At 56.8% G+C, this 16,534-nt stretch overlaps 1 protein-coding gene across 3 annotated transcripts in view; it reads right to left on the minus strand.

Moving 5' to 3' along the window:
* Positions 1-1,757: 1,757 nt before the first annotated feature.
* Positions 1,758-16,534, minus strand: part of MEGF8 (multiple EGF like domains 8) — a gene marked incomplete at both ends in the record, with an annotated part of 41,071 nt that continues 26,294 nt past the window's right edge. For 2 of the 3 annotated variants that reach the window (XM_079724215.1, XM_079724213.1), the window contains 12 exons: positions 1,758-3,026; positions 5,231-5,363; positions 5,861-5,991; positions 6,200-6,370; positions 6,853-7,045; positions 7,454-7,613; positions 7,808-8,015; positions 12,489-12,703; positions 12,858-13,071; positions 13,213-13,336; positions 14,501-14,732; positions 15,963-16,247. In XM_079724215.1, the coding sequence (XP_079580341.1) occupies positions 1,758-3,026; positions 5,231-5,363; positions 5,861-5,991; positions 6,200-6,370; positions 6,853-7,045; positions 7,454-7,613; positions 7,808-8,015; positions 12,489-12,703; positions 12,858-13,071; positions 13,213-13,336; positions 14,501-14,732; positions 15,963-16,247 (3,335 nt within the window). The remainder of the gene's footprint in view (positions 3,027-5,230; positions 5,364-5,860; positions 5,992-6,199; positions 6,371-6,852; positions 7,046-7,453; positions 7,614-7,807; positions 8,016-12,488; positions 12,704-12,857; positions 13,072-13,212; positions 13,337-14,500; positions 14,733-15,962; positions 16,248-16,534) is intronic. The other variant, XM_079724214.1, reaches the window with a different exon arrangement.

Consider the following 16,534-nt stretch of genomic DNA (forward strand, 5'->3'; position numbering starts at 1 on the left):
TAAGGACATTTATCTGATTTAACCAGCTCTCAGGTGCTGGGTCAGAAAGCCAAGGCGGCCCATCTGCTGCACACAGACAGCACTTGGACACTGGATCTTCCCCACACTATTTGTCGCTTTAATCGCTCCCCCTCTTTCAGACGGCCTCTGATGGCACACGTGGCCTCAGACGGAGAGGAAGACACAGGGCCCAGCCCCCCCAAGGTCCAAAAAAACAGCTGAGGGATGGAGTCTTGGGAAAGGAGGAGTCTCAAGTTCAAGATGGTTAGGATGGGGTGGGGGGCAGAGGCAGTCCTCAAGGGGCAGAAGGGCTCAGAAGTCCAAGGTGGTGGCTGGGGTGAGGGTAGGCCCTGGGGAAAGGCCAGATGCTGCTTCAAGGCAGCGTTGTCTGGGAAGAGAGCTGTATGTTGAAAACTCTGCCATTTCTATTCCCAACCCTGGTGTCCCCCACCCAACCCTGCCCTTCCTGGGGCGGCATCTCAGGCAGGGGCTTTGTCTCCTTATGCCCCCTCTGAGCACAGTGACCCTGGTCCTGGGGTCAGGTAACACCACCTGAGCCTCATCCCTCCAGCAGCAGCATCCTGCTCTGGCCCGCCCCTGGGCTGCCTCACTGTCCCATCTCTTCTCAGCAGTGTCCCTCACCAGTACAGCCAATCCCCGCACTCAGCTCCCTTTGCTGAAATACTCCGGGTGACTCTGTTTCCCTGCTTGGACCTACCCGAAGAGATGTCTCTAAAGGGGATCTTAGGTCTAAAGCTGGACTCCTGGTCTCCCCCCCACAGCTCCAGTCTGCCCCGTCTTTATAAGCCCACCTTCCACCCACAGTTTGGGCCACAAAGTTGGGGTCAGCCTGGACTCCTTCCCTCCCTCACTCCGATGTCCACACCATCATCACATCCTTCCACCCACAGCCTGCATCTGTTCCCGACTCCTCTTCTCACGGCCACTTCCCTGATCAGGCCTGTCTCTTGTCCCCCTGCTGCCTCTCTCTCACCGTCTCCAGTCCACTCTCCACACAGCTGAGTGACCTCTTAAATACATCGGATACTGTCATTCTCCCTCCTAAAACTGTCCAGTGGCCGCCCAATGCCCTGAGAATAAAACCCCAAACCCTATGTGTGGCCCACAGGCCCTGGGTGATCCGCCCCCTGCCTGACCCTGACCTCATCTCCTCTTCACACTTGGTCTGGGTCACACTGGCCAGCTTTCCCATCCTTCCAATAACAGAAGCTGGTTCCCACCTCAGGGCCTTTGTCCTTGCAGTTCCCTCTGCCTGGATCCCACTTCCCACAGCTCTTCCCACAGCCAGTTTCCTTCTTAAAGTCTAGCTTCGCACAGTGACCAACTGACTACCCCAAGGTTCCTCACAGCCACGTCCTGTTGCTACCTCACGGCACTCGTCCCATTCGCAATGGCCTGACTCATCTGTCTGTGTGTGCACGTGCGCGTGCATGCATGCCGACGGGCTCCCTTCACTAGAACCTAAATCCCACGAGATCAGGGAACCTTGGCTGTCTTGCTTCCCGCTCTGCCCAGTGCCTTCAACAGTGCCTGGCACATAGTAGGTATTCAATAAATAACTGTTGAATGCAGAACAAAGAAGGCCCTGTCTGGGGACCACCCCACCCCACCCCACCCCGCCCAGGGGAAGGAAACCAGAGGTCTCTGAGGACACAGTGTCCCAGGTGGAGGGGCCCCAGGTCCAGGGCGGCCCCCACAGGGGACTCGACTGCTGTGGCTGAGGGTCCCACCACGGGTCAGAGAGACATGCTGGTGAGGTTGTCCTGGCTCAGCAGTCCCTTCCGGCCTGCACCAGCCCCGTGCCCACCGCCCCCAGCACCCCCGCTCCCCCCACAGTACTCATGCAGCCTGTGCCGCAGAGTGACGAGGGCTGACCCCAGGCAGGCGCCGTTGGGTGCGTGGGGCCCCCCAGGCAGCTGGAGCAACAGGGTGGCCACGCCGGCCATGCCATCTTCAGTGGGCTCGAGGGTGATAGGCCCGGCTCGCAGGCCGGCAGTGGTGGCAGGGATGGCTGGTGGGCAGCAGCTCCCTCCCACGGGTCCCCAGGGCCCACCGGCCCCCGTCAGCAGCAAGGGTGCCAAGAAGGGCTCAGAGCGGCGGAAGGCGGGTGGTGGGAGCCCGGCCGGCTTCCAGGCGGGGGCTGGGGCAGCAGGGTCGGGTGGGAAGCAGACGGTGACCTTGGCGAAGGGGCGGCTGGCCATCTTGGTCATTTCTTGCAGGTGCCGGCGCTGTTCCTGCCGCTGATCCAGGGCCTGCTTGGCCTTCCAGAGCAGCACGCAGAGCGAGAGGAAGAGGAAGAAGCAGGAGAAGAAGACGGAGAAGAAGACAAACAGGTCGATGTGCGCCTGGTCCTGCCGGAAGAAGAGCAGGCCCTGCGAGTCGGCCGAGCCATTAGCACTGGGCCCACTTGGGTCTCCCACGCCCAGCAGGAGCAGGTAGAAACGGCTGGACTTGAGGGTATGGTGCTCGTGCGGGTAGGTGATGACCAGCCGGTCCCGCACACCACGGACCACCAGCACCACGGATGGCTCTGTCACCGTCACGTAGGTGATCAGGCCCCGTGGCCACACCTCCCGCACTCGTGGCTCTGCTGGGGTGGCCGGCCCACCTCCGGCCCCGTGTCCCCCCAGATCCCCAGCCCCCCGGGGCCCACCGTCAGCGGGGGGTGGGGGGGCTGGGGGAGGCAGTGGTGGCTGGATGTGTACGGTGTGGACGCCAGTGTCGGGGGCCACACGGACCACGAAGGTGTCATAGGAGGTGGAGACGTAGAGGTCCACGGCGCCAAAGGTCACGTCCAGCGTCAGGCGGATGTCCACATTGGTGAACTTGGGCTGCACACCAAAGAGGACAGTGCGCCCGGGGCCCAGAGCACGGCGCTTTGGCTCATGGAAACAGTTGGTCTGGGACGTGGGGTCCAGGCAGTACTCCTGCTCCACAGAGATGAGGCGGTAGCACTGCTGGCCACCCAGCGGGCTCCCGTGGAATGACTCCCGGCACTTGGCACACTGCGGGCAGGGCAGGGAGTGGAAGCAGCCATCAGAGCTGAACTCAGGGTCCAGCCCTCCTCTAAGGAGGACTGATATTTTGTACCTACTGGTAAGGAGCCCCTGCCCTGGGTTTCCACAGTGTCCCAGCAGCTTCCTTGTGACCCCCCTGGATTTCCCTGACACAGTGTGGACACTAACAGCATCCTACACTCCAGCACTGCTGTTCCTGGTGTCAACCCAGTGACCACAGTGCCCTAACAGCAAGGCCTCTGAACTCTGAGGCACAGCAATGAGGAGCTCTGTTGAATCCTGGCTCCACCTCCTCACTAGCTGTGTGGCCTTGGAACAGTGATTTAACCTTGCTGAACTGGAGATTCTTCCTCTGTACACAGATAGCAAACACTACTGAAATCACAGGCCCAGCATAGGTGAGCCAGCCTTGCCTGCTAGCCTTGCTGTTTCTGGACTATATTGGGTAGGTCCTGCCTCAGGGCCTTTGCACTGGTTGAGCCTCTGCTTGGATCACTCTCCTGCCTGCCCGGCCCCCCGCCCCCCATGTTTGAATGTCTTTACTCAAGTGTCACATTCTCACTGAGGCCTTCCTTGGCCACTGTATCTACCATTTCCACTCCCAACATTTCCTAGCCCTCGTTTCTGCTTAATTTTCCTCCTTACTGTGCATGACTAACACACTGCATGTCTGACATATTCATTTGTTGGTTGCTGGACTCCTCCATGAATTCCCTGAGGACAGAACATTTTGCCTGTTTTGTTCCCTACTGTGTCCCAGTGCCTTGCACAGTGCCTGGCATATATTAGGTGCTCAGTAAATAGGTGTTGAGTGAATGAGTTGGCTGGATAACAGCTATTTTGATTCCTGTAGTCCAGTGGAAACCACTCAATCTCTGGGATTGACCAGGGTCAGTCCAAGCTCCAAACCCAGCCAGCTGTCTGACCTGGGACAAGTCTCTGAGCCTCCTTTTGCTCTATGCCCACAGCTCACCGAGGCCCTAGCACAGCCTTCAGGACCCTTCCATGTCTGTGCTGTCTCTACTGTATCTAGGGCAGGCATTCCTTACGTACTAACCACTACTGCTATCATTAGAAGCTAAAGAAACTGCTGTTTCAGAGCTACCAACAGAGCTGCTGGAGGAGGAGGTCTGAATTAAGCTCTGAAGCCGTCTGTTTTGACAAAGACCAATGGGCCTTTTGATTATGCATCAAGCAAGCAAAAATTCTGGGGACTTCCCTGGCAGTCCAGTGGTTAAGACTCTGAGCTCCCAATGCAGGGGGCACGGGTTCGATCCCCGGTTGGGGAACTAAGATCACGCATGCCGCACGGCAAGGCTGAAAAAAAAAAAAGAAAAAGAAAAAGAAAAAATTCTGGTCTTGGATGGAAATGTTAGGGGTCAGTAAGGCTTGTGAAGCTCTGTCACCATTTGGGTGTAGTCGCATCTTTGCTAATAGATGGGTAGGGAGACTGAGGCAAGCAAGGGATTCTCTCTTCCTTCTGGAACTAGAGAGAAGGTAGGTGGGTGGGCTGGTAGGAGCTGTACTCCAAGGAAGGAATATGGAATATCCCCTCTGTGGGAGGTGAGCCTGCAACACAGTAACCAACCAGGCAGTCAGTACAGGGGCTCCAGGAGCCCCCCAGCTGAAGAAAGGGGATATGGACTCAAGGGGAATTTGCATATGGGTATTAGTAATAATATGAGATCCCCTACTGGCCTAAAGTGATCAGGTGAGGGCCGCTACTTGAGCGAAAACTTGCCTGAGAATGAAGCCAACCCAGAGGATAGCAGAGTCAAGATCCAGGGAAAGAAGGACTCCTGACTGCATTGTGTGAGCACCCGGATCTGGCCATTCCTGAAGTGGACTCCAGACCTCAGTTTTGAGAGCCAACACATTTTCTTTTTTGCTTAAGCTACTACGAGATGAGTTTTCCTGGCATCTGCAATCTTTAAGTTGTGACTATCTGTAATGGAGTCCGTCTCCTCACCTCCACCGCCCACAAGAGGCTCATTTCTGGGATCCCAGCATCACCGCCCGGGTCCTGAAACTGACTAAGGCTCAGGAACAGTCTATCAAGTTGACCTTGATCCCCACGACCACAGATATCAGAACCATGTTGTCAGTCCTGCCCGGGCCAGGCTACCTCATCCCAGCTCTGACCTCTTCTGGGCATGGGGCCCTTGGCCCATAACTTGCTTCTCCAGCCGCACCTGGTATTTGTAGCAGTCTCGGCGGTCACTGGGGGAGCTGCCCTGGCACGTGCCCGTCTCTGTGTTGTTCTGACACGGGCAGCCTGTCCCGTCCTGCTCGTTACATGTGTCCGCATGGCCATTACACTGACATCTGAAGAGAAGGAAGAAGACGGGGGTTATAGAGCTCTCATGACCTACAGGGGCCCAGGCTGGATGCTGCAAACGTGAGCTCCAATCCATGAGGCCAGAAGAGGAAACTGAGGCTCACAGAGGTCAAGCCGTTTACCCCAAGGCCACAGTGCTGTTAAGTGGCAGAGTCAGGATTAGAACCCAGGATGGACGGTCTCCAGGGCTTACTGACCTTTCAGAAGGAAGGGGGTGGAATGGGGAGGCTGTCTTGAGGCCTCTCCCTCAGGGCCCTCTCTCTTTTTGCCCAAGAGTCTCCACCAGGGCTGCTGGGTAGCCTGCATTTCAGCACTGGCCTGAGGGAGAGGGTCTCCCACCTGAGTCTAGTTCATCGCCCCCAACCCCTGCCTCAGGGGATCTCATCCTTTCCTGACTGAGGGCAGAGGACTGGAGAGAGGAGCCTGGCTCCCAGAGCTATTCCTACCGAGTGGGACAAGGGTTCCTGGCCCCCCTTCCACTTACTTGGTGCACTTCCCATCGAGGAGGAAGTAGCCATGGAGGCAGCTCTCACATTTGTCCCCATAGCTATTATTCTGGCAGTTCACACACACGGCCTCGTCTTCACTAGGACCCTCTGTCACCCAGTTTTCGATCTGGCCAAGGAAGGACAGGGTGATCACAAAAAGGCATGGACCAGCCCCTCCTCCCTCAGAGCCAGGAGTCCAGACCCCAGCAGCCTCCTCCTCCCTCAGAGCCAGGAGTCCAGACCCCAGCAGCCTCCTCCTCCCTCAGACTAGGAGTCCAAGCCCCCGGCCCCCTCCTCCCTCAGACCCGGGAGTTCAGGACCCCAGCCTCTTTCACCTCATCTGGATCCAACGAGTACTTCTCCGGCTCCCTCCTGGCCATTTCAAGCTCCTTCCTGGAGACGCAGACCTGGCTGTTGCCCCGACAAAAGGCGTGGCAGGGCCGGCAGGTTCCGCCCCCCACGGCTGAACCCACGAACAGGGGGAGGCACTGCTCACAGTGGCTGCCCTGGAAGCCAGGGACAGGGCGGTCAGAGGGGGTGAAGGGTCACAGTGGGTGTGAGAGTGGGGGAAGGTTCTGGGAGCACCAGGGGAGGGCAGCAACAGCGCAGGCATTTGGCTTGGGCAGTCCCAGCCCATCTGCCATTTAGCCCGCTGCCTTCACTTGCACACCTCCAGTGATGGGGTTTCACTCCCCTTCAGCCCCAAGGGTTGAGCTCAGAAAGCCCTTCCCCACAGGATCCCAGATGCTCCTCCACGGGATCCCCCTCCCTGGTCCAGTACTAATTCTGTCCCGCTATCCAGGGCAGCCCCTCTGTGATACAGACCCAGACGGTGTCCCCAGGGTCCTCTCGTACTCCCCTGGGATAGGGATAGGCCCCCTCCGCCCTGTACCTAGCTCACTGGGGCTTGGAAGGAGGCTCAAGATGCCTGAGTGTAGGCTGAAGGCACAGAGGCCCGGGGCGAGGGCCTGAGGTCCCGGACGGACACCTTGGTGTGATTGTGGCAGAGCAGGCAGTGGTCGCGGGCCCCCACACCGGCGCACTCGCTGTGGCGGTTGCAGCGACACTCCGTGGAGCAGTTGTGGCCGACAAAGCCGAAGTGGCAGCGGCAGTGGTCGGGCTCCACGCATGAGCCGTTCACGCAGCCCTGGGCGCACACGGGGCGGCACAGCCCCGTCACGCTGCAGGGGTGGGGCAGGAGTCAGCGCAGGGCAGCGGGCCGCTCCCTCCCAGAGGCACACCCAGCTGCGCCTCTGAGGCCACCACTGGCCAGCCCACCCTCTTCGCAACTAGTCCACCCCCCGGTCCGCTGCATCACTCCCCTGCCCCGGGTCCAGCCCAGCGCCTCCTCCAGGGGCGATGACCCCCTTCCCAGGGTACCCTGTTAAACTAACTGACCAAGCTTGCCCTCCACGACCTAGCCCCCGCCCTCACACTCTCCTCCACACCTTGGACTATGTTTTCTTGTGTCCCACTTTGATCCATGCCCCGTCCTCTACCGCTCCCCACAGACGCTCCCACCCCACGGTCTGCCTGGCCCCGCTGCCCTCAACCCCACCCAAGCCCCCCCGTCTGGCCTGTAGGCTCACTTGTCCATGGTGTAGCCCGTCTTGCAGCTGCACTCGTAACCGTGGGGCCGGTCATGGCAGTTCTGTGTTTCGTTGCAGTCGTGGTGCCCGTTTGCACACTCGTCCTCAGGGGGGCAGGACAGGAAGGCCCAGGAGGCCCCAGGTCGCCCACATGTCAGCCCTGGCACAAGGATACAGGGCTTCACCGTGGAGGCCTCTGAACCACTCGCCTAGCCACCCGGGCCCTTGTTCCCCCTTCCCCTGAGTGCCACCTGTGAGGGCCCCCAGCGCCCCTCCTCGTTCTCTGCGCCAAACCCCACGTCAGAACGCAGACAGAAGCCAGCCCCACTCACCCCATCCGAAAACCCGTCTCACCATCACGGGGGCCGCTGAGTCCACCCTCCAGGCAGCGGCCACCCCCATCCTGGCCCCCCCAGGCACACCAGCCGCAGTGGGGCCGCCGCAGGCACAGGGCGCACTGGGTTGCCTGAGCACAGCCCAGGGAGCAGCTCTCGGGCCCTCGGAGCAGCCGCCCGCAGCCTCCAGCCATACATCGCAGGGGCAGGTAGGAGGGGCTCAGACACTATAGCGGAGGGGAAGTGGCAGAGAAAGAAGATCAAACAAACACCTCCTGGGTATCTTCCTGGATTGCACCCTCTTCTCAGAGATCTCACCCCTGCTGGCCACAACCGGGTGGACCAAAATGGACATCAGCTGGGGCCATCACATTCTCCCTCCTTGGCATTTGTAACTAGAAGTTCAGACCAGAAGTCAGGCTAGGGACATCCTTGAAACTAGAGTGTGTGGACTAGGGCTGGCTGGGCCGTTTGGATGAACAAATGACAGCAAATGAAGAGAACAGAGAGAGGCAAGAAAAGAGCAGAGACAGAAGGAAGCAGAGATGAGAATCACACACCCCAAAGACAGGGAGACAGGCAGCTTTCCAGGCTCCACCTCCAGTCCCTGGTAGGGCCTGGCTGCACTTTCCACCTGGGTTACAAGAGGCACCAGTGTGTTGGTATCATGAGCCCCTTTACCCACCTGGCTTGGGATGCAGCTGTTTCTTACAATCAAAGAAAGGCAATGATCCCAGGCGGAAAAAGAAACAAGCATCAGGACGGGGGTTGCCAGCCACAGCCTTTTAGGACATGGACCCAGCTGCTGGGGCAACAGGATCCTGCCGCCCTTGGCTGGGAAGTTGAGGAGTCCGTGGTCAGGGGCTGCACAGCAGCTCACACACCATCACTCATCGTGTCCTGGGACCCAGACACGGTGCTCAACGAGGTTCACACTCCTGGGAACTTACCTCAGTGTATGAGAGCATTTTATTTATGGCTTGGGCCTTAAGTGAAGTATAAGAGGAAAGAGATTAGTCTAGGCTGGCTGTCTGGAAGCACTTAGGAAGAAACAAAGCAACCACGCAGTCCTGAAATAGAAAACCCTGATAGCTGTGGCCGGAGCTCAGAGTCCCTACGGGTTACGCCGGGGATGAGCCGAGCCTGGCTGAACTGCCAGAGCCAAATTCTCCTCCAGGTTAGGCTTCCAGATCTGAATTTAGTGCACCCCTTGACAAACAGAGGGGCAATCTGGAAGGGGGCCAAGAGAAGCCCGAGGCTCCAGTCTGTTCAGCACCTTCTGCTGGGACCCCCCTAGTGGCCAAATGTGATGCTGCCCAATACCACAAACTGCATTTCCTGTGTTCCTGGAAGAGATGCAGGATCCTAGCTCATCTGCTGACATATGCCCACAGCTTAGCAAAGTGCCCGGCACAAGGAAGGTGCTCATTGAAGAATCTGGTAAAAGGACAAAGGGAAGGAGGGAAGAAGCCAGCCATAAAAGGACAAAGGGAAGGAGGGAAGAAGCCAGCCAGCCAGCCAGCCAGCCAGGGAAGAGAGCACCTTGTTGTCTGCCCCAGGCTCTGAGGCCAAAGGCATTCAGAAGAACAATGCCTGACTGTTAAAATAAGGCTGCCCTTGAGCAAAATCACAACAGGTCTGGTCTGCGCACCTGTTACGATTGATCTGTGTTTTTAAAACACCTGAGCCAACAGTTTCAACTGATTTTCCCAGAAATCAGAAGATCTGGCAGCAGCCCTCTGACATGCCCATGCAGCATCAGCTCCGCCGCGCTCTCCATTAAGCCGCCCCACCACTCCCTCCGGCCTCACACCTCCTGAGCTGCCTGCAGGCTCTCTGGTGTTGCCTTCCAGTCCTTGGGATCCCAATAAAGACAAATAATGGAAATCTCAATAATATTTAGGGAGGACCTGTATCACCGGAAGGCCCCCCGGCTTGAGGACGAGAGGTCTCTGCTTGTTAGAGGTGCCACCGCAGGGGACCACTGCCCTTGCAGCCACGCTGAGAGCCCCACGGGGAGCACCCCCCACTCCCAGCCGCTGCACTGACCCTCTTGGTGTGTCCCAGACAGCGGAGACTGGCAATCCTCCCAGTGGGTGGAACGTGGGGATGTTACTGAGTTTTTACTGAATAGCAGGCCGGGCTCCACGCTCTACATACATTCTCCCATCTTATTTGGACGACCTTCCTATGGGACGGTGTGGTATGATACAAAAATGTATCTGGTCTTTGTCCCCGGTTCCTGGTACTGAGCTACTAAAACACATAGGGGTTCCTGAGCGGTGGGGATGTCTTTTGCTGTTCATAAGGAACCCCTTTTACACCTGAGTTTATGCTAACGGGGTGACTTAAGGGAGTCAGCAGAAAAACCAAGTGATTAGAGCCCCACTCACCCACCGGGGGTCAGGGGAGAGACTGAGCTGTATAAAAACACTTGAACAATGAGATTCAGGGGACTTCCCTGGCGGTCCGGTGGTTAGGACTCTGTGCTTTCACTGCTGTGGGCTGGGGTTCAATCCCTGGTTGGGGAACTAAGATCCCGTGAGCCGCGCGGCATGGCCAAAAAAAAAAGAACAACAACGAGATTCAGAGAGCTTCCAGGTTGATGAATGCATCTTCTGGGAGGGTGGCATGTCCAGTGAAGGCATGGACACTGCAGGCCTTGCCCTATTCACCTCTTCTGTTCGGTTCTTCCTGAGTTGTATCCTTTATAATAAACCAGTGTTAGTAAGTAAATGTTTCTCTGAGTTCTGTGAGCCATTCTAGCAAATTATCAAACCTGCAGAGGGGGTGGTAGGAACCCGCAATTTACAGCCAGTTAGCCTGGATTTGTGGCTGGCATCTGAAGTGGGAGCAGTCTTGTGGAACTGAACACTTTAGCCTGTGGGACCTGACTCTGATTTCAGGTAGATAGTGTCAGAAATTAACTAAATTGTTGAACACACAGTTGGCGTCCAGAGAACTGGAGAACTGGTTGTTGGTGTTGGAAAACACCCCAGACAGGGTCTGTTGATAGCACTCCTATTTTACCAAAGACTCGTGCAGGCTCTTGGGTTGTGAGATGGTGAGTAATCACACCTCAGTTGGGTCTTGCACAATCTCGCACAATAAAGATGAATGAGGAGTAGACAGACTCACAACTCTGGCCCAGTGACACTGTTTCTGGATATGACAGCAGTAGCTGAAGCTTTCTTATCTCCTGCTGGGGTGGGGCTGGGGTTGACTCCCTGTGTCTGCCACTGGGACAGCTAAATCATGCCAGGCAGAGGTATCTTTGGTTTTTTTGTTTTGTTTTGTTTTTCAGCCGTACCACACGGCTTGTGGGATCTTAGTTCCCTGACCAGGAATGGAACCCGGGCCCTTGGCAGTGAAAGTGCAGAGTCCTAACCACTGGACCACCAGGGAATTCCCCCTAGAGGCATCTTTGGAATGGACTTTATGAGACAGCACACACTGGGCAGCCAAGGGGTGGACTGTACCTCCCCAGACCATGCCCATGTTCAAGAATCATCTCTCTAGACCACAGCCATAGATGAGGGGTGGGTCTGAATGGCTGTGTCAGAAGCAGCGCTCCTTCCCTTCCCTGGCCACGTCTCACTGGACCACAGCTGGACATCTAACTAGTGAGCTGAGCTGAAGTCTTCCCTGAGAATGTGAACTAACAGAAGAACACAGAGATGACTGTGGTCTCTGGAATTAGAAAGTCACATAGAGACTCCCCTGGTGGTCCAGTGGTTAAGAATCCGCCTTCCAATGCAGGGGACGCGGGTTCGACCCCTGGTCGGGGAACTAAGATCCCACATGCCGTGGGGCAACTAAGCCTGTGTGCTGCAATTACTGAGCCCGTGTGCCACAAGTAGAGAGAAGCCTGCGTGCCGCAACAAAGAGCCTGCAGGCCGCAACTAAGACCCAACGCAGCCAAGTAAATAAATAAATAATTTTTTTAAAAAGGAAGTCACATAGACTGAGGGTCAAGGTCTGCCAGTTGAGGCAGTGTGTGTTGATGATCAAGCCGAGAGAAACCAGAGGATGGAGACGCGCAGAAAACGGCTGAGATCAGAGACCAGGCGGCCCGAGAAGGATGAAGCAACAGTACTTCCTACCTTCAGACAACATCAAATACCCCCGGTTCCTTATAATAACACCAGCTCGAGTGGGTTTCTGTTTCTTACAACCAAAACTTCTAAAAGTAGAGAGAGAAAGAGATGGAGGAGGAAAGTGGAAAGGTGTGGGAGGGAGAAGGGAGATGGTATTGAGTCATGGGAAGGATGGGGCGAGGAGAGCTTAACTGAGAGTTGGAGAGACACCAGGGCTGAGGAGTCGGGAAGGGGGCGCTGGGACATGATGGGGAGACGCACAAGGCAAGGAGAGGGACTTCCCTGGTGGTCCAGTGGTTAAGACTCCACGCTTCCACTGGGGGCACGGGTTCGATCTCTGGTCAGGGAACTAAGATCCCCCAAGCCGTGCGACGTGGCCAAAAAACAAAAAAACAAAAACAAAACAAGAACAAGGCAAAGAAGGAAGAAAGAGATGTTGGAAGGGGCGAGAGAAGAGAAAGTGGGAAGAAAGAGAAAGTGTGATGGTGGGACCAGCCCTAAGGAAATGGAGGCGGACGTAGGACAGCGGCAGCGGGGTTGGAGAAAGGTCAGTGTGCAGCAGGGAGGAGGGCCACCGCACACCCCGCTGGGGGCAGTCAGTACCTGTTGGAGGCTGCTGCTCCAGACACAGTGCTGCCAGCCCCCGTCTGCGCCCTTGGAGTCCAGGCAGGAGGTGCAGTTGGGCAGGAGGTGACAGGGCGTGGGGCAGGGCAGCGGGGGCGATGATTCCACCGGCATCGGGGACACGTTCAGCAGAGAGTGGCTAAAGCACGTCCAGTCATAGGTGGGCTGCACCGAGAGGATGCGGCGGGTCTCCCCTGGGGTTGGGGGCACACGGATTAGAAGCAGGTCCGGGCCCCCAGCCCCCTCCCCTCCTCCTCCCTCAAACCAGGTCCCTGAGCCCCTTGCGTCCTTGGAGCAGGAATCCAGGCCCCCAAACTCTCCTCTCGGGGAGCAAGCCTCAGCGCTCACCAGTCCTCTTGAACTGCCGCGTCCACATGCACTTGCCCTCCCTTGTGCACTGCTTGCAGTCGGCCGCCCCACACACGGCCTCCGAGCAGTTCCCAGCCCAGAAGACCTCTCGCTGGTTGATGCGACAGTCATTCTCCGAGGTGCAGGACCCATTGCGCCCGATGCAGGCACCCTCAGGGCAGTTGGTACACCACTTACAGCGGGGGGCAGATGCCTGGCGGGGGGATACGGGCTCAGCGGGGATGTCAGGGCCCCCAGCCTCCCTCCAGCCTCAGCTCTTGCCACCCAATCCCAGCTGAAGAGCTCAGTGGTGCCTGAGCCACGCCCCCTTCCCACCCCCACCCCCATCATTCACCTCTCCATCTCCAGGCTGCAGGGTCCGGGGATGGCGGGCCAGGCACTCGCTGCAGGTCCGCAGACGTCGACATTCCTCGGGGGAGTGGGGCATTGGAGAGCAGAGGGGACCACCACAGCCCAGCCTGGGGAGGCATGAGGTCTGGCTCATCACATTCAGCCAGGCCCCACCCTTCCTCCTCACCCTCGCCTCTTCCTGCTGCCTCGGGGACGCCGTCCTGCAGGCCCCACATACGCACCCCAAACTGCTCTCAGCACAGGCCTCCCAAACCTGCTCCTCCCCAGCTCACTTTGTGATGGTCCCACGTCCACCTATCGCCCAGGCCAGAGACACTGGACGATATCCCATGTCCTCTTGGCCCTCCAGCCATCGAGGCCTCTGCCTCCTGAACTCTTCTCTGACCATCCCCTCCTCCTCCACCCCTGCAGCCCCCCGCCCAGTTCAAGCCTCCCCCTTCCAGGCCTCCACCTGCAGCCTCCCCTCAGCACCCCCTCCTTCACAAGCCTGCCCCTGCCCTCTCCTGCTTAAACCTTCTGTGGCTCCCCATCACCCACAGTGGAGGGCCATAATCCCTTACTCAAAACCCTTGAAGGCACACCTGTTTCAGAACTTTCCAGGTTTCAGGAAAGCAGTGGGTGTACCCGCTGTTACATAATACCCCTAGCAGAGTCTGGGGGAGCACCCTAAAAATCAAACCCTTTAATATTCTGCAGTAAACATGGTGACACATTTAATGGGACAAAATAAAGCCCGTTAGTAGCCTCATACCACATTAGTAGCCTCATACCAGTGCAGGATAACTGCACGGTCAAGTTAGTTTGTGCTAAACCTAGGACAGCGCCTTCAGCCTCCTGATATGTTTGGATTCCCAAACTCCAGAAAAGGAGTCTCTGGAGCTGGACGGAGCGCAGTTCAGCCAGGCACTGGAAGCCCTTTCTGAGCTGACCCACCCACCTGTCCAATCTCATTCTTCCCCAACTCAGATGGTTTCTAAAATACACCAGATACAGCCCCACTTCTGAACCCTCATGGTCTAAACTTGACTGGTCATTTAGGGCCCAGTTCAGACTCAGCTAACCCCAGCCCACAAACAGGGCTCCCCACTCGGTGAGGTCCCCGAGCCTGCCCCTGCCTGTGATAAGCTGCCCATTTTGCCATGTGAGCTGGTCTCCTAACCAGACCATACCCTGCTGAGGCCTCCCCCCACAAGCCTGGTCTGGCACAGAACCCACTTCGGAGGGCACCAGTACCACCCACCCACCCACATGCTGTCAGTCTCCATGGTTACCTATGGGCCTGGTCCCCGGACAGGCAGGCCCCATGGCACCAGGTACAGGCCCCAGACTGGTTACAAGCTTCGGGCGAGGGCAGCAGGTGGCAGGGGTCAGGGGGCAGGGTCAGGGCCAGCAGGCGGCCCAGGGCCACTCCCCCAAAGCCTCCTGAGATATACAGGCGACTCCCTACCGCCGCCACAGCGTGGGCCACAGACTCCTCCATTGGTGGTCCCACAGAGGCTGGGCCTGGGGAAAGACAAAGTTCAGAGAGAGAGAGCAGGAGACTTGAGGAAGAGATTCACACAAAGGTACCGGTCAGAGAGGGATGCTGAGAGGAGAGACAGTCTAAGGAGAGCAGAGACAGACAACAAAAGACAGAGAGAAGACAGATAAGGCCAAATAGGACAAGAGCATCAGACACAGACAGTAAGACAAAAGAGAGAGACAGAGAGAGACACATAAACAGAAAAAAGGAACAGAAAAGAGTGGAATAAGAACAGAGACAAATGTTGTGGAACCCGGGGACTTCCCTGGCGGTCCAGTGGTTAAGACTCTGCGCTTCCACTGCAGGGGGCGTGTGTTCAATCCCTGGTCGGGGAACTAAGATCCTACATGCCACATGGCACAGTCAAAAAAAAAAATGTTGTGGAACAAGATCAAGGTGGTGGTTGAACCACACTGTGAAGGTACTAAATGTCGCTGAATTGTTCATTTTACGATGACTAATTTTGTTATGTGAATTTCACCTAAATTTTTTTTTTTTTTTTTTTTTTTTTTTTTTTTTTTTGCGGGGTACACGGGCCTCTCACTGTTGTGGCCTCTCCCGTTGCGGAGCACAGGCTCCAGACGTGCAGGCTCCGCGGCATGTGGGATCTTCCCAGATCGGGGCACGAACCCGTGTCCCGTGCATCGGCAGGCGGACTCTCAACCACTGTGCCACCAGGGAAGCCCTCGCCTAAATGTTTTTAAATCCTCAAAAAAAAAAAGAAAAGAGTCACAGAATAGTGGAAAAAGTAGATTAAGAGTGAAAGAGAGTTAGAGACAGAGGGTCAGAGAAAGAAACAAAAAGCAAAGGAGACAGGCCCAGAGACACACACACACAGTCATTTACAATGACTGTCAAATGAAATAAAACGGCAAGATACAATCGCTTTCCAGCCTATGAACTGGAAGGAAGCACCCTCACATATGACAGTCATTGCCTCTAGAGAATGGGATTATGGGGGATTTTTTCCTTCCTATTTTACAAATTATCTACAATGACTATCATTACTTCATAAACAGAATTTAAAACTTTTCTAAGACAAAAAAAGAAGGAGCGTGTCTCCGTGGGTGCTTAGATAATGTGGAGAGGACAGGAGCTTCGCTTGGGGGCCTGAAGGGGCCCAAATGACCCCTAATGAGTGAGAGTCACAGGACAGGGCCAGCGCTCCCCCTGGTTGTCCCGGGGCTTCCCAGGGAGAGTGGTGGACTTACGGATGAGGTCAGGCAGGAGCCAGGTGTTGCAGTTGACCTGGTAGAGCAGAACATCGCTGCTGAACTCGTCAGGGTCCGAGCGCCCCCCGAGGACCACCATGGTGTCCCCTAGCAAGGCTGAGGCGTGGAAAAGTCGGGGGCGGGGCTGATGGGGAGACACGACAGGAAGGGCTGTCAGAGCCCATGGTCGCCCGCTCTTCGTGCTCCCTCTCAGCCCACCCGCCACTCCAAACCTCCCCACGCCCCAGCCCCTACCAGCCCACCCAATCCTAACCTTCCTCAAATCTCACCTCCTCCCTCCGGGAAGCCTCCCTCATTCCTCAGAGCTGTCTCCACAGCCATCTCCTTTCCCTGAACTCCCAGAACCCCCAAACCCCATGCTGTTCCTCAGGAACCCAGCCTCAGATGCTTGAGATGAGCCCCACATTTCTTGGGTGACCTCGCCAGCTGGGCCGGGGCGTATCCTGCTGGGGCCCTTACTTCCATCTCCCTTGCGGTCCAGCCCCAAGAAGGGCTTGGGAACATGTTTGTGGATGGCAAATGCAATTAATTGTCTCTAATCAGCACACCCA

Source organism: Hyperoodon ampullatus, assembly GCF_949752795.1.
Source record: "Hyperoodon ampullatus genome assembly, chromosome: 18".
Lineage (NCBI taxonomy): Eukaryota > Metazoa > Chordata > Mammalia > Artiodactyla > Ziphiidae > Hyperoodon > Hyperoodon ampullatus.